We start from the raw sequence: 26,573 nt of genomic DNA, 5'->3' as shown, positions 1-26,573 counted from the left end.
TCCCTCCTCTCCTCACCTGTCTGAGCCGGCCGTTGAATGAATGGCCTCACTTTCCTATCCAATCTCTCTGCGTTGCTAACAATAGTGCTTTGGGAATTGTTCACCATAACCACCACCAGAAGTGCTCTGATCTTCTTTGTCTGTCCCTCCACCCTACTTTCTTTACCAATTACATGTTTAGCCTTCCCACAGCTCTCGTCTTTAGCTCCAACAGTAGTTACACTTGTCTGATCACTGTCTCAACATGCCATGTTGCCAGAGTTTATGTGTCTGCGTGTGTAAAGATATATAATTATGGCTATCCTTTAATTATTTTTAATTAATATTCAAATTGACCAAAGCACAAGGGAGAAACAAAACTCCACAAATATACAGGAGTCATTTTGAATGTGTTGCCTAAGGATTTTATTGCCATGGTAACTCAAGTCTGATCTGCTTCCCGTTTCCACTCGTGGATCTCAAACTCCCTCCCTTATGAAAAACTTTGAGGCTGACTGTCGCTGGCTCCTTCCAGTGAGAGTGAATGTTGTGGCGGATTGGAAGGCGCTGAGGATGAGGTGGGCGGGTGGATGAGGAGGGTGGGGTGGGGGTGGGTGCTCAGAGGGGTGCGAATGAGTGCCATTGCAATGCAGTGAGAGGTGGTGCTAAAAATACCTACTGACACATGGACTCCAACTCACAAACAGGGTCACAGGCAAACACACAAGCCAGAGACCAAAGAGGTCTCATTCATGCACCGCCAGGCAGAGTAACGCAGACATGAGCTCTGAAACGCATGCACACATACGACACATCAATGTGACAATTAAAATATAAGAAGCCAGCACTGCTTTCAAAAAAGCCAAACTATAAAAGAGAGAATCCGTCTGAGTTTGAACAGGCACTGCTTTGTTCTCCATGTCAAACAGAGAGCAGGCCCTCTCCACACTCAAGCACAAGTCCTCTGAACAAACAAAACCCAGCTGCCATATTGTGACCCTCTGCAGGAGGAATATGGGAAATCTGCTCTGTACACAATATGTTGAATGTGTGGCAAATATTGTTTCTGACTTTACCTCACGGTGACACTGCTGGGACACCTTGCCAGGCGTTGCTATGTTGTGCAGCGATGCTGTGATTTTTTTAAATTCACTTTTCAGAGCCTTTATTACCAAAAATGAGTGTCAAGTTTATGACATTCAGTATATGAATCTATTTCTGCTGTGTTGACGTGAAAGAAAGACAAGGCCTGAAGGGAGGCCATGACAGATTACTAGTGGTGGAAGGAGACTTAGATCCTTTTAATGTAAATAAAAGGACTCCATCAGGGGTCAAAGTGTAAATACAGAAGTATCATGAGTAAAAGTATCAAAATAATAGTAAAAAATGAAAGAAAAATGCCACCTGTGAGTCATATATCATTATATATGATTACATTATTACATTTTACTGCAGTTGTCGAGGTGGAGCTGGCAACTATTTAATATACTGTAATTTTAATTCAGTAGTTCCCAACCGGTTCCCAAAGGTTCACAAGATAAATCTAAGGGGTTAGAAGTAAAGTTCTACAAAGATTTGTATTCAGTTTTCACTTCTTTTACAAGTTTTCACTTGTGAAATGATGGATAACTTACCACTTTGGCCATTATTTGAGAAGAAAGCTGAAGAGGACATCCAATCTTTAGGGCCGAGGCCTCATAACCCCCCACATCGCTGCTGGAGCACCAGGACGCTGACTGGGGGGACAACTGTCCGTGCTGTAAATCAGTGTATGTGTGTTTGTGTGTGTGTGTGTGTGTGTGTGTGTGTGTGGTCTCTGTACATGAGAGAAAAGCATGTGACTCTGCTAACAAACCTATTTCCAAAGTGAATGAAGAAGGGAAACAACACCACAGGTATAAAAGCTACTTGTAAGCGACCCTAATCCCTTATCAGCAAAGACCCTTTACTAAAGCACTGTTCAGTACCCAAGTATAATTGTATGGTACTTGTACTTCACACGAGTGTTTGCATTTTTTGCTGCTTTATACTTCTACTCCACTACAAATCAGATACAAATATTGTACTTTAAACTCCAGCACATTGATTCAACAGCTGTCATTACAAATAAAACATATGATAAGCTTATAAAATACAATGTGTTGTATCATGTTTCAGATTTCTATTTGGTTGCACATGAAGTAGTTAAAAGTAGCTCCACCTCGACCAGCTGCAACTGTAAAATGCTTGATATAAATTTTTACAATGATATTAACAATTTATATATAATACTATCAGCCAAATTGGTCATTTTGCTTCCAGGCAGGTGCTTGGCAAGTAGATTTAGCTGATCCGATCGGAACACTTTGTCCATCACTGACCCTCGTACATGATTGTGACCCACCTTTTCTAAAGGTGATAAAACTGAGCATGGTTGTAATATCATGTAACACATACTGCACATACACACTATTATCACTTCAAATGAGAAGCCTGTGCACAATCAGCGTGGTGCACCTGACTATTAACTGCAGTAATGCTGGCTTTGATAGCCCTCTAGTGACCACAGTGGTGTACCTGCCGGCTCAGACGAGGAACCACAGTTCACTATAATGAGACGCGCTGCAGTCAGGTTGTTTCTATTGGGCCAACTGGGATATTTGACTTTAGTTTTTGTCTTTAAATGAAACACTAACACACGTATGGCTATTGTTGTTCTCCCCCATCCTGAAAGCTTTTTACAACTTCCCACTCCCTCTCCATCTCACCTGCATGCTTGAGTGTGTGTGTGTGTGTGTGTGTCTGCAGCACCCAGGGGAGAGTATAAAACCAGACTAATGAATTTTTCTTCTGTTCTGCTTGTACTCTGGCTCTCATAGGAAACCAATCATTACTCCCTGGTCTCCCACATTTTAGTTGGGGTCATATAGGGAGCAAGAATGGGGCAAATAAGAGAGGGTAGGACAGGGGCAAAAGTCAACAACAACCCAATTGCGTCATGAGAACACTTTCTAAAATGAAAAAAAAAAACAAAAAGATCAAATTCAAACCACATGGGCACTATAGGCGTGACCAGTGCTGGCAGCAATGACATTTTGCACAGCAGAATTTAATTAACAGTTTTGAAATTTATGGTATCATGCTCTAGTAAAACTGGGGCCTTTGTCTGGCTGTAATTACTGCCATACAGGTTTAAGGGCAACAACACAGTTACAGCTAGGAGGGGAAATTAAGCAGTTCATGACTCCTGCTGTGAATCGGAAACAATTCCAGATGATTCGTCTCTTCTCCCTTCTGAGTTTATCTAGTCAGCAAATAGCATCTCTGTGTACCGTACAAGTTGGCACTGAAACCGAATCATGCAAGATGAGGGGATTTCCACCCACCTCCAACCCGTAAATAAAGATTATGGCAGTCCTTGGTGGTGTTTATCATTATATGGTCTCAGCTCGCCCATGAATGGTGCTCAGTGGGTCACGTAAACATAATGAGATGATAGCAGCAGCCAAATTTATTCTGCCAAGAGGACTGGATCGGCGTCAGGAGTGTGATTAGTTTGACAAACACTGTCAGTACAATGACATGATGGCAGTGACGTACAGTACTCCAATGACACATAAATCTCTGGAACCCATTTCACATTTTTTAACACATTAATATGGAAATCGTTTCATTAGAAGCTGGGAGAGGTGATAATTTGCTCCACATGCTTCATGGTTAATAAAAACAGTGGCGAAGCAGACAATGCTTGAGGTTATGTTTTATTGTCTGAGGAACTCTACTCCTCCCATGCATGTCCTATTTTATTAAAAGTACTCATGTAAGACACACAGTGGACTGAAAATAAAACTGGAAGTGCTTCGAAAACAAACACCATTATAATAAAAGAAGACTCAAAACGTAACCCGCAGCAGCATCTTTTCAAGAGACTGTTGATTCTCTTCTTCACTCTGAAGGGAATCAGGTGCCGCCTATGAGGACAAACAAATCACAAATCTAATGTTTCACACATTATTCCTGATGAAATATGCGATTCTGTGAATGTTGTTCTTCTGTATTATTTAGACAGGCATTGCAGCATACTAATAGGTTTTAATCCATTTTCTACACCTCCCACAAAGGTTAGGTTGAGTCCATCCCATAATGCATTGGGTAAAAGGTAGGTTAACATCTGTTCATAGCAGATCTAGTAATACATTAGCTCCATTTGCAAAAGAATATTTAGCATAACATTACTTTAATCTCTAATTAAACAGCTCCATTTACAAATAATTGTACCATAAGAGTTCAAGCTGGCAAACAGGTCATCCTAACAGAGCTCTGTATTACTGAGTTTGTGGTTGGATACATCTTACTTCATTTCATGCTATCTGCCTCAGATATCACCCATCTGGAAATTTACCAATTAAGTAGTTTGGGAGGATTTTAATTAGATCCAAGTGTGGTGCAGCTTGATCGTTAGTATCAGTAAATCTCGTCATCGTAATTATCTGTCTTTGGTATTCAGAAAAGGGAGTCCACTGACTAATTACAAGACAACGTTAACCACAAAGCACAAATATCTCCCTGAGAATAAATCTATAACTAAGTTAATTTGGCATTCAGGCAGTGTGTGTAATTAGTCTAACAGAGCTCATCCAAACATGTCCAAGCTGTCCACTTTAATCTCAAAAATTTATCAAAACATTTTAAGGGGAGGTTCTCTGTTAAATGATGTGCATTTGAAATAAATAGGATTTGGTATGGTGTGTGTGTTTAACTTTTTTTTAGTAAAAGAACCCTGCCAACGTAATTAATAATCTGCATGCATTATCTCACACAGGTTACTCCAGTGAATATCTTAAAGAGGTCTTTAAATAAAACAGAAACAGTTGTAGACTCCAATATGGTTTAGAGGGTTATTTTCTTTTATTGCAGAAAGCAGTCCAGTCATCATTAGGCATACTAGGAATGAAATGAGGAATGCAGCAAACGGCCTGAACACACCTCAAGCCTTCACACTACACTCTCCAGACGCCGTCAGCTTTAATTTTTCCAAATAATAATAATAATAATAATAAATCCACATCAACACAAAGTCTGTTGTGTTTCTAACAGCATGGTAGTGCTGAGTAATTGCTTTGCATTGTGCCAATGGTAGAAATGACTGCTGCAGTGTGATGTATTACACAGTAACACAGCACTGTGCTGTAGAGTCCCCCTCCGTGAGCACATGTATGAGGTACGACAACAGCACGCAATTATACAGCACTCGAGATTGTAGCGGGGCCGTCACACTCCACAGAGAAAGAGAGTCAGGCCGGACAAACAGCATAAACGTGGTGCTGACGAGGATCGTCTGCAGCAGGTGTCTGCACAGCAGTACAGGATCTGACTTTGAAATTGAGCACCACGTCAAACTCTTGGTTCATAAAACCTACGACAGAGCAAAGGTGGAGTGTCTAATGTTATTTATAATGATGGACAGATGGGAGCTAAGATGGCAAGTCTCTCTTTCAGTGTGGTTAAAGGAATAGTTTGACATTTTGGTAAATTCACTTATTCACTTTCATGGAGAGAGTTTGGTGAGAAGATTGATACCACTCCCATGTCCGCCCGGTAAATATGAAGCTAAATCCAGCACCTGGTTAATTTAGCACAGCACTGAGACTGAAAACAGGGGATGTTTTCAGTATTCATGTGAAGTTGCCCAGCAACCAGCAGTGTCTAGTTAGCAGGCAGTTTGCATCTGGCAAAGAAAGATGAAAATAGAAAACAGAAACTATTTAATCCTCCTGTAAAACCACAACTTTTTCTTCCTCAGAGGCCCTGGTATACAGGTTTTGTTGCCTTTGGACAGATAATCCAGATGATTCCTACTGTTCCAGTCTTTGTGCTAAACTAGCCATAGCTAACCTGCCTCCATCCTCACTTTCACAGAGCAGATACATGACTGGAACAAGATCAATCTTCTCATCTAACTCATGGGAAGAAAGTGAGTAAGTGCATTACCCAAAATGTTGCACTATTCTTGTAACAGACGTTTAAGAAATCTGTTGGATCAAACTTGCTGTACTTCCATTAGCATATAAATTTGTTGAATGAGTGTAGCGAAAATCCTGCACACGACACTGTAGATCTCCATCAGCATTTAAGGATTATTTTTGCAGTAGTTAAAACACTACAGGTTAAATTCCTGAAAGAGCCAGGATTCAACAACCCTTCCCTCCCACCATCCCAAGTTGTTTTTGAAATTTCCTGCTGACTGTGTAGAACGACATCAAATAAAATCTCTCTCTCAGATACAGTATAATCAAAATCAAAACCAAGTTTAGATAAATGAACCTTGAACAGAGCTGTAATACTGGTAACAGCAAAACTGCAAGTATAATGTTTCACTTTTATGGTCAAATATCTCCCATATCCCATCCCCCATCAAAGTTTAACCAAAGTTGTGACAAACTCTGGTCTATAAAGAAGATTTAGAGTCGGTTTCTTAAATCTCCAGCTGCTCTGAGAGCCAAATGGCTGCTCCAGTAAATGACATCATGTTGACAGTGCTCCTGATTTGTGTTATCATCCTTCCCTGAACTTTGGCATCTCAGCTGTGAAGTCACTTATCGATAAAGAGATTGAAAATCAGCTGGTTGATTATTCCAGTCTGAGGGAAGTTACTTTGTTCATTTGTCTCTGAGAAGTACATGCAATAAAGGAGAGATTAAATCAAACCAAACCAAACCCATTCCAGTAAGCAACACTAAAGAATAAACTTCATGGGTGACCAAGCAGAGCAGAGGCACAGCATGGAATGCACGAATATGCTCTGTATGTAAGAGGGAGAAGGAAACAGGGTGAATGAATTAGAAGAGATCATGTCAATGTACAGAGAAGGTAATGACATGAGGAGAGGGGATGCAGAAAAAATGAGAAGGAATGCAGATTTAGGGAAAAAAAAAAAGAAATGAAAATTGCACTGGGCTAAATGGGGAAAAGTCAGGGAAGAGGAACAATGAATGTCTTCCTGCTCGTCTTTCCCTCCGTTATCACTCGCACTCATTTTCCCGAAGGACATTGTACATGTTGACAGTGAAGCCAGATGGCTTCTCACTCTTCTCTCTTGGTTGCCCAAACCCGTCATCTTCATCATCCCCATCTCCATCCTCGTCATCATCTGCGTCCCGGTCTCTCTCTTCCTCCGGCTCGGTGCTGGACTCTCCGTCATCGTCATCATCCCTGTCTCCTGTCCCTTCCTCCTCTGCCGCCCTTCCTTGAAGTGCCATAATCTCCGGCAAGTCTGGGTGATTTTCCCAATGCTCTGTAGACCATAAATAATCCCAGAAATAAATTAATTCCGCCCACTTGCCGGTTTAACTTTACAAATACCCTTGAAGCTGAAATGATGAGTTATGGAAGAGTGTCCTTTACCTCTGAGGCAGCTGTAGCCAGGTGGTCTTAGGCAGAGGCACAATCTGCCATCAATTGCTAAACGCAGGAGACTGTTAGCTGCACGGTAAACATCGTTGCGGGCTGCTTTTGCTGTCTTGTAGCCTCTCCTCTCTGCCCATGCTAAAGAACAAAAGGAGACGGAAGGGGGGGCATTTTAATGGCAGCTTTTGATATTTTACAGTGGATAATGGGCCATGACTGGGATGCCTGTTTAGGGAAGCTGGCCATTTGCGTCTCAATATTTTGGTGTACTGAGGTAGTAGGTGAGTGACAGTGCACATACGACTCCAAAACTATTAAAAGCAGTAACAAATTAGATGGTCGGTGTCACTGATAATTGGCTTACCCTCACACACATCCCATGCAGTCCAGCTGAGCTCTTCAGACCCCTGGTTTCTTTGGTGGGGGTCATTTTCCAGCAAACTAGGATGTTTGAGCTTCAGCACAGATAAGAAAGGGGTCCTTTCACACAGATAACCAACTGAGCTGTAGGGCTCCTGCAGCTGAGACACTGGGTAGATGCCTGTCAGAATCTAGAGAAAAAAATAACAAAAGGCAAAGATAAAAGACAAGAGGGAGAAAGAAAGATCAATAAGAAAAACCAAAGAGAAAATGAAAATTCTTTGAAAATGGCAGAGTAGCATCCAAAAAAATAGTTTTGAAAAGTTGAGCAACCATCACTCAAAACAATCATTCACCAAGAGCATATGAAACAAGAGAGAATGTATAAAATCAATAATCCATTTAACAAGAGGTGTGCGAATGTGCTGTTCAATACAATTACATTTCTAAGTCTAAACAGGCAAGAAAACACAGGAGTCACATCTGCTCTCAAGTACAAGTACAAAAGTAAGCTTGTACCTGCAACGGCTTATCGACACGGGAGGGGAAAACCAGTCCAGGGCAGTCGCAGAGTTTGACTGTTGGGGTGAGGTAGTAGGTCTGGAAGTATTTGGTGTGACCTGGGGTTCGAGACACGCTCACCACCTTCCTCCCCACCAGGCTGTTTATGACAGATGACTTGCCAACATTCGGAAAGCCTGGTGAAACACAAGCTTTAAGATTACTTCTTCAAGGCAGAGTCTGCAACATCGGAGAAACTACGAAGTGTAGCAAGATTCTGAAACTATAGAACCAAAAATATCCCTCCGCTCAAGCCTCCCTGCAAAGCCACTCCCCGACAACGCACATACACGCACTTCCTGACTGACATTACTACTGGACCACAGGATGACTCCATCGCATCATTCATTCTGTGCACTACTGCTGACTGAGTAGAAGTAAAATAGCTGTCACGGATGTAATGTTACCTCTAGCTCTGAGTTAGCTACTGCTGTCTTGGCTCAGAGGCTGAGCTGCTGGCCTGCACTTCCTCTGTCATTCTTGTGTGACTAGTTTGCTAACTTTTGCAGAAAGTCTGCCTGGCCTTTTGAAAGACTCTGCTCATCCGCAACGAGTAAAAGAGCAGCATTGACGCAGATCAGTCATCCAATCATTCAGATAGGACGGGCTTATTACTGGTCGGTGATGGCCACACACACCTGATTTTTATTTTTTTGTCAAACTATTTGATTTATTGGTAGCTGTCAGGCTGTTGAGATCATTTCAATATGACAAAAATTGTCTAAGATAAGTTACATACCCTGCCTTCAATATCTACAAATCACATCTCTGATTATTCCTGTCTAGTGGTCAGGTTCAGCAGCATTCTTTGCCTTTCTACAGGAAGACACAGTAACTTTTATGTGCCAAAACATTAACCTGTTGGTCCACTGAAATTTTTTATCTTGTTACAGGGCTCAATTTCTCGGAGAAAACTCTGTATACTGTATACCTATGCAGCCAAGTGTGAGAACCCCGTCTTTGTAAAGCTCTTGGGATAGACTGCTCATCTCCATAGCGCTGTCACTTTGATGCTCCATCAGCACAGACTCTGCTCCTTCATCCAGCCGCTCCCCATCCACTCGCTCAGCAACGGCATCTCTCTGAATCTTCTGCTCCCAGCTGGATAGATCAACTTTGAAAACGAGAGGTAACACTTAAGACGACATGTTAAGAATCATTCACAGAGTAAACAGCTGACAGATGATCTGCGTTTCCATGGCTTTATTATGTGTGTGCAAGAGTAAAGATGACAAACACCCACCTCGCCCTGCTGTGATTTCCTGACAAGCCTTCAGGATATCTAAAGGACCACCTGCATGACCCCAGTCAGCCTTCCTCCTCATCCTCTTCTTCTGGAGCACTGCAAGCCAGCAGACAGACAGAAAGACAGACAGACGGGTTATTATTACTGCAACAAGACGTGCCAGTCAGGGTATTCTGGTGATACTGCACTCAAATTAACTGCCTGAGTGGTAGGTTTATTTCAATATTAATGTCTGTCTGATGTCATCTTTTATGTGTCACTCAGTCCTCTTCTTATCCCACCACTTTCTCCCAACCTCCTGTCCTCCCCCTACTCTCCCTCTCCTCACCTGTGCTGTAGGGCTGTCCACGGTGGGAGGTGAAGCTGACTATTTGCAGGTGGGGGAACTGGGAGGTCATGTAGTGTTTCCAGGCGATCACCAGTGGGGGAGGGCACAGGTCGACTTTGTTCAACACCAGGACCACCTGCTTCTGGAGATCTCCTGTGATGTAATGGTACAAGGCTGGAGGGAACTGCAGCACCTGTGTGATTTACATGAGGATAATTAAACCACTAGAGCGTATTCTTATCAACAGGGACAGGACATGTTGTGCTTGTTACTTTAATACTGGAAACTCTAAACAGAGGACATGATTTCACTTCACATAAAGTATATCTGGCTTGTTAGAAGTTTAAAGTATGTCAGAGCTGATGTCTTATAATTAGAACCAAAGAACTGGGTTTAAATTTAACTAACAAACAAATGGTCAACGTGAAACACTGTGAGATGTTGCTAAACTGAGCTGCTAATTTGAGTGGAGAACTATTTTAGGCAACCCAAAGTGCGAAACAAAAACATAGCAAATTTGTGTCAGGTACATAAACAGATAAATGATACACATCATGTCGGATATTCAGCTGGATGTTGACTGTGTCTCCACCCAGTGGTCAGATCCATTTCACAGGCGTTAAATGATCACCTACCGGGTGCCTGATGTCCACAATGAGCAGGATGACATCTGACATCTCCAACACTCTCCATAGTTGCCTCCACGTCTAAAAAACAAAGATTAAAAACAAAGCAATACCTATAAACTCACAATTTTTGTTTTTTATCATTTTTAAAACACCAATTTAGGCAAACATCTATTATTCTGTTTAATGTAATGCACCATTTCAATGCAATGGAAATAATAGCCATCAAATCAAGGCCAAACAACCTGCTCAAACAGGCCGCTTATTCATTCATATACATTTTATTTTTCCATTACTTTGATCCTCAGCTCCACTTAAAAAGCCATCATCTCTAGATTACTAAGAGTCACTTATCACACTACCAGCTGCTCAAGCCCTGCTTCTGCTGTGATGTGCCTCCTGAGCTCAGCCCACGCTTTGAAATTAAATGATCTACACGGTTTGATTTTGAAAAATAGCGTTAATATTTTCACAGCCTGAGTAAAACTGAGCTACATCACACCATAGATTCCCATTAGGATATGGAGTAGCCAGCCTGTGGGGAAAAGTGGGCAGCTAGGGTTATCTGGGGGCATGGGGGGGGAGACCCTGAAGAAAAACATTTAAGCCGTATAAACCCAAATTTGGTGGCCTCTGGTCCATTCTGAAGCCACAGGAAGTAGGTATAATTTCAGAATGAACATTCACTTTGTTACACACAAAGCAGTAGAAAATTATTCAATAATAGGAAAAATCAAAATGTAAACCATAGATAAAGTGCATGGTGTGGATAAACATACACCATAGTATAGTTCCATTGAATGTACTTGTTGTAAAAACAAGTTTTGAGGCATCTGATATTAGTTTGCGTAACTGATCAATGGCAAAAAATAGCATTCTAGGACAATCAAACAGTGAAATTACATTGTGAAGTTGAAGCAACGCCTACATTTTCCTCATGTGACGTGGTCTTGTTACTTTGACACCATTGCTTGTTCTTGTGTGCTTGCAAAGCGTCTTAGAGATGGCTTTGCTGTAAACTGCACACTGTAAATAAAGATAATTCATTCATTTGTTCACTCATTAGGCTCACAAACGCCTGTGAGGCATATATGGAAAAAGCGGCACTTTCAGTGGATTTTTAAATGCTCACTGCACTATCGTCAAGTTGCTGCCACCAGTGTTTTCTGAAATCTAATAACGATGCCCCGTTTGTGCAATCAATGCGATTCTGAATGTGTTTTGTCATCAATTATTTTGCTGATATTTATCCAACACTTGACAAGTACACACACAGCTCAAAAGTAACCTCTGCGGTGAGTGCCCCCCCCCCCCACATACCCATATATACAGAGCATGTGGGCACTGATACAGACAGGCACATTTCCCATTGTGTTAGCATAGTTTTGAAGTAGAGGCAAGTGGTCATTAAATATACATGCACAGCAAACTTGTTAGTCAAAAACTATATGAATCAAAATTAATATAATCTTGCAGCCCGCTGGATTTAAATGAGTAGTCCGCTGTTTGGCCGGCAGCCAGAACTTGTAAAATATGATGGTACTTTGTCCCCTGTGGAAAATACTACACAATACACAGACACATCATTAAATTCTAACAGATCTCTACATAATCCAACTTTTCCCCAATTAAATTTTCAGTTCATGGTACATGCTGGAGTTCTATACTAGATAACAGCCTGTGTTATCTAATGGTAAAGCAAGTCTGCTAGGTAATCATCAATATACAGAGAAACTCATTAAAGAAGCAGGATTACTTCATGCTGTTATCTGTTCTCAAAAGGTTCAACAGGATTAACAAATGCTCATTTTCCACAGAAAAGGTGCTGGCAGCCTGAGCTTTTAATACCTGGCCCTCATATAACAAAAATGATTCAGTGGCTGCATGCTAAACCCAATGCTCTCAGCTCAAGAAAACAATTAATATGAAGAGGAGAAATAAGTAAACAATTAATATGGAGGCCAAAAGCAAGTGTGTTCACCATCGGACTAATCGTGGCTCACCAGAAAATTGGTGAGGTCTGGCATGTATAGTATCACTTGCTGGATGATTTAATACAAAGAATGGAGTGAATTTCAACTTGCTGGATTCATTGCTAAGACAAAGACGGGCAATTATTTGACTTGGGGCATTAAATATACAGTAGCAACTGCAATGTTTCCAGCAATGTGTAAATTAACAGCATTTTGCATCATTGACCATGTCACTGTTATTCCCCACATCTGGTCATGTAATCATCTCTCGCTTATCTATCACTCTCAGATCAAACTGGTCCAGCATCATAACCTACCTCAAGATTGTGCTCAAAGTGGCTGAGAGAGCCAGGTGGGTTTCTGGAGTGCAGGTCATCCAGGTAGTCTCTGTACGACTTCTCCTCTTTCCTCAGCAGGTTCTCTCGTGTCATCTCATAATTCCAGGACGGCCGTCGTGGGAAACCAAGACCTGGCAGTGAATAATCAAGTTTCAGCGTGTCAAGCAGTGACCCACTCCATTAACCTACTCTGCTCATCTGTTTGGCTTATTTTGAGACTGTCATGTGGAAAGCATTAAAAACAGCCAGACCTTTATCTGAGGGGTAGATGTCATTGATGTTCATCTCAAGTTCTTTGTCTGAGACCTGTTGTAGCACCTTCTCCCTGGCCAACTTCTTCCTTTTTTCCACATCCTCTTTACTCTCTTTCTCAAAGTGCAGGCGAAACCTGAAGAGATGAGTGCAAGGGGGCGTAAATAAGGCTACTCATTTGTAAAACATTGGTTTGTACATCTAAAAATACAAATAATTTAAATGTACATTTCAAACATGCACGTTTCAAAATAAAGTCACTAAAATACAGTGGTGACACTCTGACATACTGCTCAAATTAATTATTATAGAGTAGCGACAGTAGTTTTTGGTGTCCGTGCATGCCATAATAGACATGCAGTGCACAGGGTGTATTTATCTCTCTGCGTACTTTTCAATCAACAATACCATTCTTTAAATGAAAATGAATCAAAGTGCATATTAGTAATTATACACTGACAACTCACCTGTTGGGGTCATATCTACCTTCTCTACTGAAGGGCTGCTGATTCATTCTCCTAATATCAGTGGTCTCACTGTCTGAGGTGTCCGACTGTCGGTCACCTCCCCGCTCCACACTGGCATTGCGGCTGCTAGGCCCAGAGCCTGTGTCACCTAAAAGTCAGGGGCAAAGGTCAGGGATCAAAGTCCAACACAAGTATATGTCATGCACCACTAAGCAATAATTTTTTCAATATCATGATCTCATACCACTTATACTATTACAGATATCAATATGATTCTTATCAAGTGTCCTCTGCCATGTCCCAATCCTGGAGGAGGTGTAGCATCTTCAGAATAAATGTTAAAAACTTTGATTGAAATGAACAACTAAACCAAATAAAAACAAATATCAAATTGTTCTGACATCTTAACACCTTGATGACAAGTATACTGACTCAACAGCTGCCTCCTGCACTGATTAAGTTATTAACCACCGTGTGTACATCTCTACAGACGTTTGTATTGAGAAGACACAGCTTGATTGGCATTCCTTTTTCACTTTTAACACACTGAACAGACTACAGGGCCTGATCTTGACATGGAAACAAATACATTTCTTACTAGTCCATTTATAATTGAACATAAAAAGATCCAACGAAATGTTAACAGTACGTTTGTAAGTCTTTACGTCTACATTTTGGAAATGTGAACGAATATCAATAACTTTTCCAAATTTGGTGGCAATTCATCAACTTAAACGGTCGACCACACACGTTTAGGGGGATAAAACAGCGAGTGGTGGCTGTGGCTGTGTCTTGAGCTGATGCCTGAGTGCTTATCAAACACATGGAGAAATCTGTGAGCACAACATGTCATCACTGCTCAGTGCTGTTTTGAAATTGATCTGTAGGTGACAGCACATTATCTCACGTCCTCTGCTAATCTGGCACTCTGCGTAGTATTATTAGGAGCTAAATTTAAATGCATATGCATCTTTTTGACGCTCCTGTAACACATGTACGAGCCTGAGCTGCTCTGTTGTCCTCGTCAAGTTATATCCCGCTGTTTGTTATTCCTGCTAGCTGACAGACAACATGGAGGTTTCTTTCCTCTGCTAAACAAGCGGACTGATGATTTAATAGACTTAGCGTTAACCTAACACTACACAGACAAGCAGTTTGCTCCTTAACTACATTTAGCTGTGGGGCATGACCCGTTAGCTAACTGCTAATGCTAGCATGGTAACGCTAACGGCAGATGTAGTTACCTCTCTTTCTCTCCCGTTTGACTTGAAGCTGTTTCTTCTTCTGTTTGTTGCTAAATGGCTTTTTCCGGGGCATGATTCCAAGTCAGCTGGTTAATATATTGAAGCTATGTGCTGTGTATTGTCACCTACAGCTTGTCACACAGCTTTCTTACTGGCGTTATTTACATGGATGAAGTTTCTCGACTCCTACACTTTTCAGTGACGCCATATCCACTGCAGACTGCGGAGAATGGTGGACGAGACCACATGTCAGTGTCCGCACACTGCCCGAGTTTACATCATTTTGGTTTGACTTAGATGTTGTCATGAAGATTGGGCTCTACAACGAGTACCCCTCTTACTTTTACTTACTATTATTTATGAATACCCAGACAGTGTTGGCTAAACTAACAGTGACCCCCCCCCCCCCCCTCTGCTGGTTAAATGGTACAGTCCAGTTTTGTAAACACCTCACAAATTTGCACATTCCAGCAGAGCAGACATGCTAATAACACCCAGCAGACCTGCCCGCACAGTGGCATCATTAAGACCCTTATGAATAACACAAGCAGTAGAGAGTTGGGTTTGCTTCTTTTTTCTGGGGGGGGGGGGGTAATCGACAGAAACTGAAGCAACTATTTTAATCATTTATTGTTTAAGAAATTTTCCTTAGCCAAAATGGCAATCAATAAACTTTACTTTGTGGCTTCTGAAATGTGATAGAGTGTCTGTAGTCAACTTAAGCTTTTGTGATGATTTTTATGTGCATTTTCACTATTTTCTTACATTTTATAGACCAAACTATTAATAAAATGATTGAGAAAATAATGGACAGATTAGAAAGAGTCCTTAATAAATGTGCCTGCATAAAGTGTCTATGGCACATAAGGACGTAATTCATTTGGCATTAGACTAGAACATAAAAACGCTAAACATTTCAGATGTTTTATTATATTATAAACTGGAGAAAAAAAAACAAATTTCAGATGTGTCAGAATGTCTGTAAAGACGTATTATAAACATTGTCATCATGGAAGTATAATAGCAAGAACACATTTGGATAACATTACTTTGAAGACATACACACAAAGCGGTACAATAGGATTACATGAAACATCAACCTGCTCATCACTTTTGTGAGGGTCATGTCAAGGCCTGTGAATGGGTCTAAATAGGTTATATGGATTACCATGTCCTTTAAACACTCAATCATACTTTATAAACTGGTGTGTGTGTGTGTGTATATATATATATATATATACATATACATATACATACATACATACACACACACACACACACATATATATATGTATGTATATATATACGCACACACGCACACACACACGATTGATATTTTTTCTTTCCCGAAAAGGAAATGACCTCTATGTCCCTTTTAAGGTTAAAAAGAATTAATTGTTGACATGTATTTTACAACATAGAAGAGGTGTTAACACAGATGTAAAAACTGAAAGTCTCTGTAGGAAAGTATAAAAATTTACCTTCACAGTTAGCTACCAATTTCATCAATAGAGAGGCCATAAATTGCCTTGGCTGAAGCTGTGGTTGAAGGGAAGAGCAGGAGGTGATAAAACAGCAATAAAGAGAAGCACTATCTCTTTGAGTCTCTTCCTATTATAAAACCATCACTGTGATGGATTGAAACATACTTTATTGCAGCCTTAATATGCACTTTCTACTCAGACCGGACAGCTAAGCAAAAGGAAAACAAATCATACAAGGCAGAAAAAAAAAACAAAGAGACAACCCCCCCCCCCCAAAAAACAAACAAAAAAAACAAAACTCAATTATAGTCTTCGGTATACTGTGTCACCATATTGTCCAGTCTGCCTCAAACCATCGTTCAGGCATGGTCATGTATTCCAAAGTTCTTGTATCATCTCAGTATTGCTTTTATCCTTTGACTCTTCATCCTGCTTCTTTCTTGTTTTCTTGAATTAATCATTACTTTCCCACCTTGCAATCTCCCTCCTTTAATAACCTCTAAGAGTTGAGGTGCTCCACTTGAATGGTGGATGCTGACACAGTGAGACAGAGGTCCTTGTGGGAAGTAATGTCAGCTACACTGACTGGTTTGTACTGGATGTCACTGGCAGACACTGTCTTGTACTGGTGCAGGTCAAATGGACACGAGATGGTCTCTGTCTGGGGATAGTTGCTCTGGCTCTGTCCCTGCTGGCCGTCGCCCGCTCCTCCACTCCCGGCTCCCCCGGGTCGACTCGGTCCTCCGTCTGTGCTCCCTACCTGGCTCTGAGCTCCTTGGGCCTGGCTTTGGTTCTGGTTCTGTTGTGCCGCCTGTGCTGCCACGACTGCCGGTGCAGTCAACTGGTCTGGGTTGTGTTTCTCCATGTGTTTCACCAGATACGTCTCCTGAGATGAGGGGAGGATAGGTAGAGGGGAAACAGTGGACACATGACTACACGAGGTAAAGTAGCTGCCAGGAGTCTGCTGCCAGAGAGGCGATTCATAGTGTTTCATGTAGAAATGCTCTTCAGAAATGGACATTTGTCTTACTGAGGTATAAGTGCGGTTGCAGAGACCACACGAGTAGATCCTCGCGTGTTTGACTGTGTGTGTGGACATGTGCACTTCCAGGCTTGCTGCATCTATGTATCCTTTATTGCAGTTGGTGCACTTATAGGGCTTGTCCTTGTTGTGTTGACGCCGGTGAGACTGGGGAAAAAAATAGTTAGCGAAAAAAAAAAACGTCTATAAAAGTTTTACAGTGCAGCGAAGCATTCTGTGAGACTGGTAATACCCAACACATTACATTACATGCACTCACTGCATGAGAAGAAAAGTAAATACTTTCACACCTGTAAATTTGAGAGCTGTGTGAAGGATTTCTCACAGCCTGGATGGGAGCACTTGTATGGCCGATCTCCGGTGTGAATCCTGAATAAAGAAAAAAACCACATACATGTACATGTGCAGACTCCTACCACTTCCATGATGATCTAACCTGACTGCAGAAAGACACTGAGGCAGATGAGAAACCCAAGACCAGTGATTCACTTACCTGTTGTGCTGCTGAAGGTGACTGAGCTGTCTGAAGCACTTTTGGCAGTATGAGCAGGTGTAGGGTTTCACTCCTGTGTGGATGCGGACATGTTGGGCCAGGTAGCTGGAGTTGGCAAATGACTTGGTACAATGGGGACACTTGTGAGGCTTTGACTCTGTGTGGTTCCTGATGAGGGCGGACAGAAGGGTGAAAAAGAAAGGGAAAGGGTATTGTAAAAGCAGACTGAGGACAAACACGATACTGTGCTGGCCACATAATTCAAAGTGATTGCCACTTGTCAGGAAGGCTATTCCAGAGTAAACAGCAGATTGGAGCAGTATAACAAATAACAAAAGTGAAAATCCTGTATGATTTTTCACTTTTTCTGCTCTGTGCAGTGTCAGTGATAATTTATGTTCTTAATATAAATGTCCATAAAACCATAAAATAACAGCGTGAGTGAATTATCTTGATTCTGTCCTTTTTACACACATCCTTCTGTCCTAGATGATATGGGATGTATAAACAAAAGAGCAAAATATTAAATATAGCAACAGTAATTCAAGGCTTTTACAAATACATCCATTCAGATCAACATGCTTCCAGAAATGACTGCAAATTGATTGGACGACAGCCAAAAAGAGCAGCAACAGGATGATTGCAAAATGAGTGCAGAGAGCAGGAAAGCAGAGCATGGCAGCTAAGGATTATTGTGGCACAAATGCTATTCAATGGAGAAAGTAAGAAAAAGCATTGATGAGGAAGTATACCGAATAATAACACAATGGGTTACATGGGGAAGCACAATGGTACGAAGTCTGCCTTCGTCACTTCGACATGTATTTCTAAATGTGTACGTGTGTGTTTCTGTTGAAGAAGCACTGGCAGAAGAAATGATAGGTCAGACAAAAGAAATGTTTAAAGCGGGAAAATACAATGCAAATGCAAGCAGTACAGAGAGAAGCAGGTATAGTGCACACGCACAAATGAAAACAGAAAGATATTATCAAAGTCTCATTGTATCAATTAATAAAACAGAGCTCCATGCATTTTAAATGGAAATTCTGGTTATTGGATAAATTATGAAAAATGTTATGGGCCGAGCCCAACTTAAAAAGGTGTCATTTGAATAGTAATTTTCTGTAAAGGTCACTTCTGGATGGATCTGGTAGCATGCAAGCCAATATCTACATGGCAGTGAAATATGCATCTGTACACCTCTCAAATGTCTTCCCCAGGAGGAAGTAGAAGAGATAGGAGTCTGGGCTTTTAAAAGGCACTTGGCAGGAGTTAACAGGACAAGTTAACAGGACAGGGGAATATGGTACAGGGTTGGCAACGGGGAGGGGGGGTCTGCAGTACCGTGTGTGCTGCTGTAAATGACTGAGCTGCCTGAAAGATTTCTGGCAGTAGGAGCAGGTGTAAGGCTTGGCCCCGCTGTGGATGCGGATGTGCTGGGCCAGGTAGCTGGAGTTGGCGAATGACTTGGCGCAGTGAGGACACTTGTGAGGTTTGGCCTCTGTGTGCGACTTGGAGTGGATCTGCATGTCAGACTTACTGAGGAAGGTCGCCGCACACATCCGGCACCTACAGGCGGAGAGACACAGAAATGGGAGGGCGGGATGGAAGAACAAGGAGAAAGAAGAGGGACACATACACAGAAAAGGAGACACAAGAGAAGACAGAGGAAAAGGAGAAAAAAAGAAGATGTTGGAAGGAGACAGAGGAATGTAGGATTGACCCATAGAAATCAGATATGATAGAGAATGAAACAATAAAAAGGAAAATGAATAATACAACATAAACCAAAGAAGATGGGGATAAATCAAATGTAAAAGACATGTGAACAGAGGGAAAGATGGGAAAGGGAGAAATCAGTGAAAACTGACAGGGAAAGGTACGTAGATACTATAAAAAATGAGAGAACAGGACGCAAGAGTGCTTGAGAGTTTACAACTCAAAGAGCATGCTGTATAAAGGCAAAGAGACAGCAGTGGCCAGGTAGCAAATCATGTCCAGTGTGTGAAGACACGGGGAGAGTGTCTATGAAGCACTTGATGTATTTGTATGTCAAATACATTAAGAGAAAGAATCAACCGTCCACTACGAAGCAGGCGTCTTCTGCCATGACATGCAGTGAAGTGTGCTTAGAAGAGGTGTCCCTGTGTGTCAAACGCTTATGTCCAGCAGGACTTAGTTTGTATATAAAAGCTGAACATCTCTACGCTGATTTCGACAGGACACAGAGAAGCAGGTGGGCTTGCATTCCACAGCTAGCGCGAGGAGAAATGGGGATGCACGGCACGTGTTGTTTTGACTCTGTACCTGTATGTCTTAGTGCTATCTTTAGGGCCATGGTCCTCCTCTTCATTTGACAGGTCATATGGGTCTCCACTATGATGCTGCAGAGACGTCACCTGTCAAAAATAACATCAAAAGTTACCTGATCATCGTTTTATTGACTCAGATTTCCCTTTTCTCTACCTGAACTTACTTACCTGGCCACCGGCTGTCAGATGAGCCAGTATTAATGTTTCATTTCCCGGTCCGCCCATAGGACTGACCCGGGACAGTGCTGTCTTCTTCTTTCGGCCTCGTTTGGAGGGCGCTGGCATCACGACCACATGAGACATCCCATCTGCTTCTTTTTTATCTACAACAGGATCAACAGCAGCAGGTTGAGGGGCGAGAAAACTATTGACCTACACAGCAGGGGTTTGCAAGCTCTCTGAGTTTGGGCCCTTCTGTATATAAATATCCCTCTACATGTTAGTCTGTAGGTGTACTGACATCAAACTCAAAATTGAAGCATGCTGCAGACGGTCTCATGTTTTAATATGCTCATTAATTCAGGTGTAACTAACATCTTGGTGAAAAATTGAGCTTTAAAAACAATTTGAAATGATCAAATGAATAACGCTTCAAACAAAAGGTTTGAACTAAATACAAAAGCATGCCAATATTTTATAGGCAAGCTGTGGCAGCATCACTTGAACTTGGAAGATACTTTTCATTTTTTCAAAAGCCCATAAGAACCGTTAGTTACTGGCACAGCCTGGGTAGTAATTGAATCAATAGCTGCTCATTTTCTGGTTTTGTTGCATTGTAACTCCTGAGAACAATCTGTGCTTTGAAGAGAAGTGCTCGACTGGGTTCATACATCAGAGATATCATTAAAAGCAAACTGAACAAAATCTGATTTTATTTCATCGTCGGGCCACAGCACATTAAATGTTGCAGAGGTTGATTTTTTTTTTGTTTTTTGGTTCTGCTGATTCTCGCATTCTCAAAAACTTACTCTCACATAAGCAAATATATATATATACAGTGCTGTGAAAAAGTATTTGCCCCCTTACAGATTTCTTCTGTTTTTGCTTTATTGTCACACTTACATGTTTCAGATCATCAAACCAATTTTAATAAATAACCTGAGTAAATACAAAGGGCCAGGTTGGTTTGGATAGCTTTTTTCCCTTAATAAATGAAATCATCATTTAAAAACTGCTTTTTGTATTTATCTTTGTGTGATATTAAAATTTGTTTGATGATCTGAAACATGTAAGTGTGACAATAAAGCAAAAACAGAAGAAATCTGTAAGGGGGCAAATACTTTTTCACAGCACTGTATATATATATGCCTACACAAACCAGGACCACACAGACAACTGTGAAAACGCTGATTTCAGCCAGGATACAGTCATTAATGCTACTAGAATACAGTGTTTTTTTATGGGTAGTTAAACTAAATTTGTTATGAGTAGTTGGTCCATTACTATATTCCATCTACACTGGTGTTTCATATCAATTTCATCAAATGCAACACTACTACTACTACTACTACTCCTCATTATCAGTACATTTGAGAAACAATAAGTTATTTTCATTTACTCCCTTTTTTTGACAGTTAAGTGAATTACATTCTTACTCAATAATACAGTAAATGTGGCTGCAGATGCACCCAAGAAACATCTGATGAAGTTTAAATGTGTTTAGAATTTAACTATCAAGTGAAGTTGTTGTGTGCTTGAATGCAATTGATTAAATGACAGCCTGTCTTACAGAAAAAAAACTCCATCAGGGCATTACATTTTAGAACCATATGCCGGAGTAATCGTGTGGTATGTGTGCCATTTTGTGCGTTTTACCTGGAGAGTGGAGTGCTGAAACGATCATAGTTGTCGCCGGATGACCAGAGACGAACGACTGAGAGGAGGTGGGAGAGACGAGCGTTCCCTGAGGAGTTGTGATGACCAGACCCGCTTCACCGAAAACAAATATGGACAGAAATCAAGACAGAAAAAAAACCAACAACCACACATTACAAAGAGCGAAATCCAAGAATTTTCAAAGCTGATAATTGTGGCCAGCGCTCTTCCCATGATAACAGTCTGAGATGAAGGGTGTCCTTTACGTTCAGGAAATCCCCAGTAGTCAGTTTATAAAATGTATTCACATCACATTTTGTGTATATGTGTAATATTCTAAAACTAGAAGTGTATATGCCAAAACTGTGAGTGTTAAGATGCTAGAAAAGAGTATGATAGCACAGAGCCACTGTTTGATTGTGTGAAGAGGACTTGAGGTTGTGGCATAAACTGAGACCCACAGGTGTTCATTTTACCCACAGCTGTTCTGGTCCTTGCCCACAGTGCAGCCTAGAGGTCCCGTGTAGCTGGAATTTAGATTTGTTCTCATCAACTAAAAAAACATTCAATGCACTGCTGTTATTTTATGGTTCAGGACTAAACTTGTGGGATCTTTATCCAGCCTCAACCTTTGGTGTTCTTCTGGTTTGATCATTAGGTATTAGGTGACATGTATAGTGAAATGAATAACAGAGGCTTCTACGTGCAGAAACAGACTCACCTGCTGTCATGATCCCCGTAGAGGAGACGGGCAGGATGTTCTGGGTGCTGTGAGGAGGGTGGAGGTGTGCCACACTGCCAACCTGCCCTCCTCCATCTGTCTTTGTCCCGGGAGTGGGGATGGTGAGAAGAGCCGTTTGGTAATGGGGTGCAGAGGATGTAGAGAAGGAAGCATTCTTTTCCTGCTGCTCTTTCACCTTATTCAGGAAGACGGCATTCTCAATCTGTCAGTAGAAAGAACGTGTTTTCATCGATAAAGCAGACTTGACCTGCTCGATCCTTTTATTGTAGTCACTGAACACTGCTCAAGAGGAGCTGTTTCTCTACATAAATCCTGATGAAACCACATTTTCTTGATTTCTTGTCCAGTCTTACCTGTCCTGGTACGGTAGGGATGGGAGACCAGAAATATGATGAATTAAAATGAGAATCTTCCATCATATCTGCAATGAAACAAAAACAGAAACAATGGATTACTAATGATGACCTGCTCACTACTACCACTGATTACTTTGCAGTAATAAATATGACATATCAAAACTACGAAGACTTAACAAACAGTGCACAGACCATAGCAGTTAAAGGAGTAATCCAACTTAACTCAAATGATCCCCATTTAGAAAAAAATGCAACATCACATTTTGTGGCGCAAATGTGAAAGTAGTATAACCAGTTATCACTCCCAACCTGATTGATGGGAATTTATATACAAGAACTAGCATCAGAAAGTTATTTATCAATGTCAGTATTATCAGTAACGCAGGAGTATTTCAGGTCTACATTTCCAATTATGGTTCATTGACAAACACAAACACTCCAACTTTATTGTTCCTCTCCAGGAACAATAAAGTTTATATAAAAAAAGTACAGAATCAGTGTCCTTATCAGGGAGGACTATTCACCAGACTTCATGCAGATTGCTCTGTAGCCAGAAAAGGTTTTATACAACTTTTTCGTATATGCAGCAGTCGACCTGTAGAAAGCTTTCTGATGTGTTTAAGGCACAGTCTCAACCTCAGGTAACATAGCTGGACCCCTGCTAAGTCCCTTAGCATGTCAACTGAAACTGCCCTTTAATGCTGACAAAACTACAAAAGGCCAAAGTACAACAACATTATTAATGGCTGAATTCCATTTAGCTGCTTCAGTTTCAGGGTCTCCAGGTTTATTCAGTTCATATCATGAATCACACCTGTGCTCTTCCCAGTATGAGAGGTCAAAATATCTGCGGTGAGAAAATTTAATCAAATGATATAGTGACGCTGGGGTTTCTGAGGGCCCCTGGAGGTGTGGAGCTCCTAAGGCAGTCTATGATGCAGCCCTGGGCCCAGCCCTGTGGGATCCTACCGGTGAGTATCCATTAAAAAACAGATAAACAGAGGAGCACTGACCTTACAGAGGAATTATAAAGGTTTAATAACCACCTTGATAGGCTGATAGGAAGACAGCCAAAGTCCATAAACATGGTTAGAGACATAAAACTAACATGTTGTTCTCTGAGATTAACTTTGTACGTTTGAGTTTATGCACCTGGGATGTTCATTGTCACGTCCTGTAATGTTCTGCTTTCTTAACTGGGAGCTTCAGCTGTAGGACATGGACTGTTTTTTAGCACCAACATACAGCAGCCGGCCTCAGTTTCATGGTACTTACAGCAGATACAACTTCTTAGCTACAAGTTTGCTCAAAAGAGACACATCACGCTCCATGAAACAGAAAAAAGCAAATATCTCTAGGAACAAATAAGGTGTATGTAATGTTTACAATAAGCCGTGGCTCAGCAGACGGACTCCATTTCGGCTCCTTGCATCTTGTAGTTAATCAGGCCCGACATGCTGATTAACATACAGTTAGCTAGCAGACAGCACTGTGTGTCTGCAGTGCCCTCCTGCTCGGGAAGAAAATAACAAGCAAAGCGAAAAAAAAAAAAAACAAAGGATAAAAAAAACTGAAGCGAAGAGAAAAAAACCAATAGACCATCCTCACAGACTTCCGGCTGTGGAGACGGGTGGAGAGAGGCGGCAGCAGAGTCATGCAAATCTACCGAAAAACACTACCGACTGCATGGAGAATAGTGGCGTTTACCGGTAACGACGGCTCCGTGTCCGTACCCGGAACCCCCCTGGGCCGGGACGATGTGGGCTCAGTTTTCAAATCAGTCCAAATGCCTGAAAACCAGTGAAGTTTGTTTCCCCCTTTGCTTTTTTTTTTTTTTTTTTTTTTTTTCGAGATTTTTTTTCCCTCCGGTGAAGCAGCTGCCTCGTCTGAGCTCCACTTCCTCCGGATGAGGTCGTCAGACAAAAGAAGTGTGTGTGTGTGTGTGTGTGTGTGTGTGTGTGTGTGTGTGTGTGTGTGTGTGTGTGTGTGTGTGTGTGTGTGTGTGGTGTGACGTCACTTCCTGTCGCCGAGGGACGGTGGGGTTAAACATGTCGGTGATCAAACTTGTACCCCCGGTCAGCTGGTCTGGTGCCCTTACTGCAGCAGCAGCAGTAGCTACATACTGAAAGTGGACCTTAAACGCATCAGACGGTTTCACTGTTACATCCGAGGCAGCCGGCATGCTGCGTTCACGTGCTGTCGGACGGATCACAACACTGCGCTATGTGAGAGAGTTAAAAGAAACTTTTGAGAAATCATTCCATTAAATAGCCCAAATGACAAATCATTCCCTTATTTTACTAAATTAAAGCACACTTTCCACTAATTTAGACCCTGAAATGACGCATTTATTTCCCTTGAGTTAATGATGTGTGCCATGAAATTCATGATTTGTCTTTCAGTCATTCAAATTAATAATTACCATAATTTTCATTCTATTTGCCCTTGTCCTCTTCACACCATGGGTGGATTATCTAAAGAGCCTACACAAGCCCCAGAGGTCCAAGGAGCGCTGAATATACCTGACAGGGGGCCCCAGATCTCTCAGACCATTTTAGGCCTTTGAATCCCTGAGGGTCTGGAGCCCCGGGGCATTGCCCCATTGATACACCAGCCTTCGGTTTTAGCATCAGGGGGCCACGCTTTTTGGCTTGTGATACTTTATAGTCAAACAATGATTACTTGTGACTGGAGCTGCAATGATTATATGGTTGGTTGATCAAAATTCATGTACATTAATTGACAACTATTTTCATAATCTACTGAGCAAAACGCAAAACATTTAATGGCTCGAGCTTCTCAACAGTTTATGGTTAAAAGTGACAGTATGTTAATTTTCTTCTCCTGCATCGATGTAATTGACCATTTTGTGTTTTTGAGCTGCCATATAAGACAACACTTTGGGGTTGTAACACATTTAGTTCAGCTTTTAGAATCATTCCCTCCAAATCTGCACAATACCGCCGCACCATACAGTGGAATATATTCCACTACAGTAGCATTCATCCATCACTGGTGTATGACGAAGAAAATCCCCAATAAAGTTTCTTTACACTATTTTTATGTAATTTAAATGTTTTACAAGGTTACTTTCTCAGCAGTTTATATTAAAGGAATGGAGCTCACCGTATAAACTATACATCATTTTTACTTGTCCATAAAACTATTCAGAAGTGTGTGCCAACTCCCACTCTGTGGTGTTTAGTTGTCAAGCATATCAGTTTTCAATAAAATGATAAGATATAATATAGATATATGAATATCGTTATAAAGTTATGTTTTCTCCTCTTCCCCTTGCCATTAAGCTCGTGGCACTTAATTTACAAAACTAAACAGCCATTATTGTTAGGGTTGTTTTTTTTTTTTATCTCTTTGCGACTTGGAAGTTCAAAAATCCGAGCTGATTGAATAGTGCATGAAGATATCACAGTGTTGTTGTTGTCCTCCGGGTGACTTCTAATGAGTCAGACTTTAGTTGTGTTGGTGAACTGCTGTAGCATGTTAAACCATGCACGAGCACCTCTGTTTAAGATGATACTAAAGGAGACTGTATTGTATCGGCCTCATAG

At 41.3% G+C, this 26,573-nt stretch overlaps 2 protein-coding genes across 4 annotated transcripts; both read right to left on the bottom strand.

The window, feature by feature from the left end:
* Positions 1-4,842: 4,842 nt before the first annotated feature.
* On the bottom strand, positions 4,843-14,958 carry gnl1 (guanine nucleotide binding protein-like 1). The gene is made up of 12 exons (XM_070835850.1): positions 14,761-14,958; positions 13,517-13,664; positions 13,049-13,185; positions 12,777-12,928; positions 10,496-10,567; positions 9,861-10,053; positions 9,530-9,628; positions 9,218-9,400; positions 8,245-8,423; positions 7,730-7,916; positions 7,363-7,503; positions 4,843-7,252 (listed from the first exon to the last, which is right to left on the bottom strand). The coding sequence occupies exons 1-12, from the start codon at positions 14,831-14,833 to the stop codon at positions 6,981-6,983; spliced, it is 1,836 nt and encodes a 611-aa protein (XP_070691951.1). The 5' UTR covers positions 14,834-14,958; the 3' UTR covers positions 4,843-6,980.
* A 750-nt stretch (positions 14,959-15,708) lies between these two features.
* znf384b (zinc finger protein 384 b) lies at positions 15,709-24,920 on the bottom strand. Of its 3 annotated transcripts, XM_070835936.1 has the most exons (11): positions 24,712-24,918; positions 23,002-23,069; positions 22,628-22,850; positions 21,907-22,020; positions 20,260-20,414; positions 20,087-20,178; positions 19,124-19,348; positions 17,780-17,947; positions 17,577-17,655; positions 17,275-17,433; positions 15,709-17,130 (listed from the first exon to the last, which is right to left on the bottom strand). In XM_070835936.1, the coding sequence occupies exons 2-11, from the start codon at positions 23,065-23,067 to the stop codon at positions 16,744-16,746; spliced, it is 1,668 nt and encodes a 555-aa protein (XP_070692037.1). In that variant the 5' UTR covers positions 23,068-23,069; positions 24,712-24,918; the 3' UTR covers positions 15,709-16,743. The 3 variants fall into 3 exon arrangements, with proteins under 3 accessions (XP_070692037.1, XP_070692036.1, XP_070692039.1); XM_070835935.1 differs by having other exon boundaries at positions 15,709-17,433; positions 24,712-24,920; XM_070835938.1 differs by lacking the exon at positions 19,124-19,348.
* Positions 24,921-26,573: the final 1,653 nt, after the last annotated feature.

The sequence above is a fragment of the Pempheris klunzingeri genome, chromosome 8, assembly GCF_042242105.1.
Source record: "Pempheris klunzingeri isolate RE-2024b chromosome 8, fPemKlu1.hap1, whole genome shotgun sequence".
NCBI classification, from domain to species: Eukaryota; Metazoa; Chordata; class Actinopteri; order Acropomatiformes; family Pempheridae; genus Pempheris; species Pempheris klunzingeri.
This window is presented reverse-complemented; position numbering and strand designations above follow the sequence as displayed.

What these genes read in the sequence shown, in the direction of transcription:
- gnl1 (XM_070835850.1), bottom strand. Translation starts at nt 14,833, where the DNA reads ATGCCCCGGAAAAAGCCATTTAGCAACAAACAGAAGAAGAAACAGCTT. An exon ending in CATCTACCCCTCAGATAAAG is followed by an intron (nt 12,929 to 13,048) that starts GTCTGGCTGTTT and finishes ATTCACTGCCAG; the next exon opens with GTCTTGGTTTCCCACGACGG. An exon ending in TGGCTACAGCTGCCTCAGAG is followed by an intron (nt 7,253 to 7,362) that starts GTAAAGGACACT and finishes TATGGTCTACAG; the next exon opens with AGCATTGGGAAAATCACCCA.
- znf384b (XM_070835935.1), bottom strand. Translation starts at nt 23,067, where the DNA reads ATGATGGAAGATTCTCATTTTAATTCATCATATTTCTGGTCTCCCATC. An exon ending in TCCCTACCGTACCAGGACAG is followed by an intron (nt 22,851 to 23,001) that starts GTAAGACTGGAC and finishes TTCTACTGACAG; the next exon opens with ATTGAGAATGCCGTCTTCCT. An exon ending in CATTTACAGCAGCACACACG is followed by an intron (nt 17,948 to 19,123) that starts GTACTGCAGACC and finishes CGCCCTCATCAG; the next exon opens with GAACCACACAGAGTCAAAGC.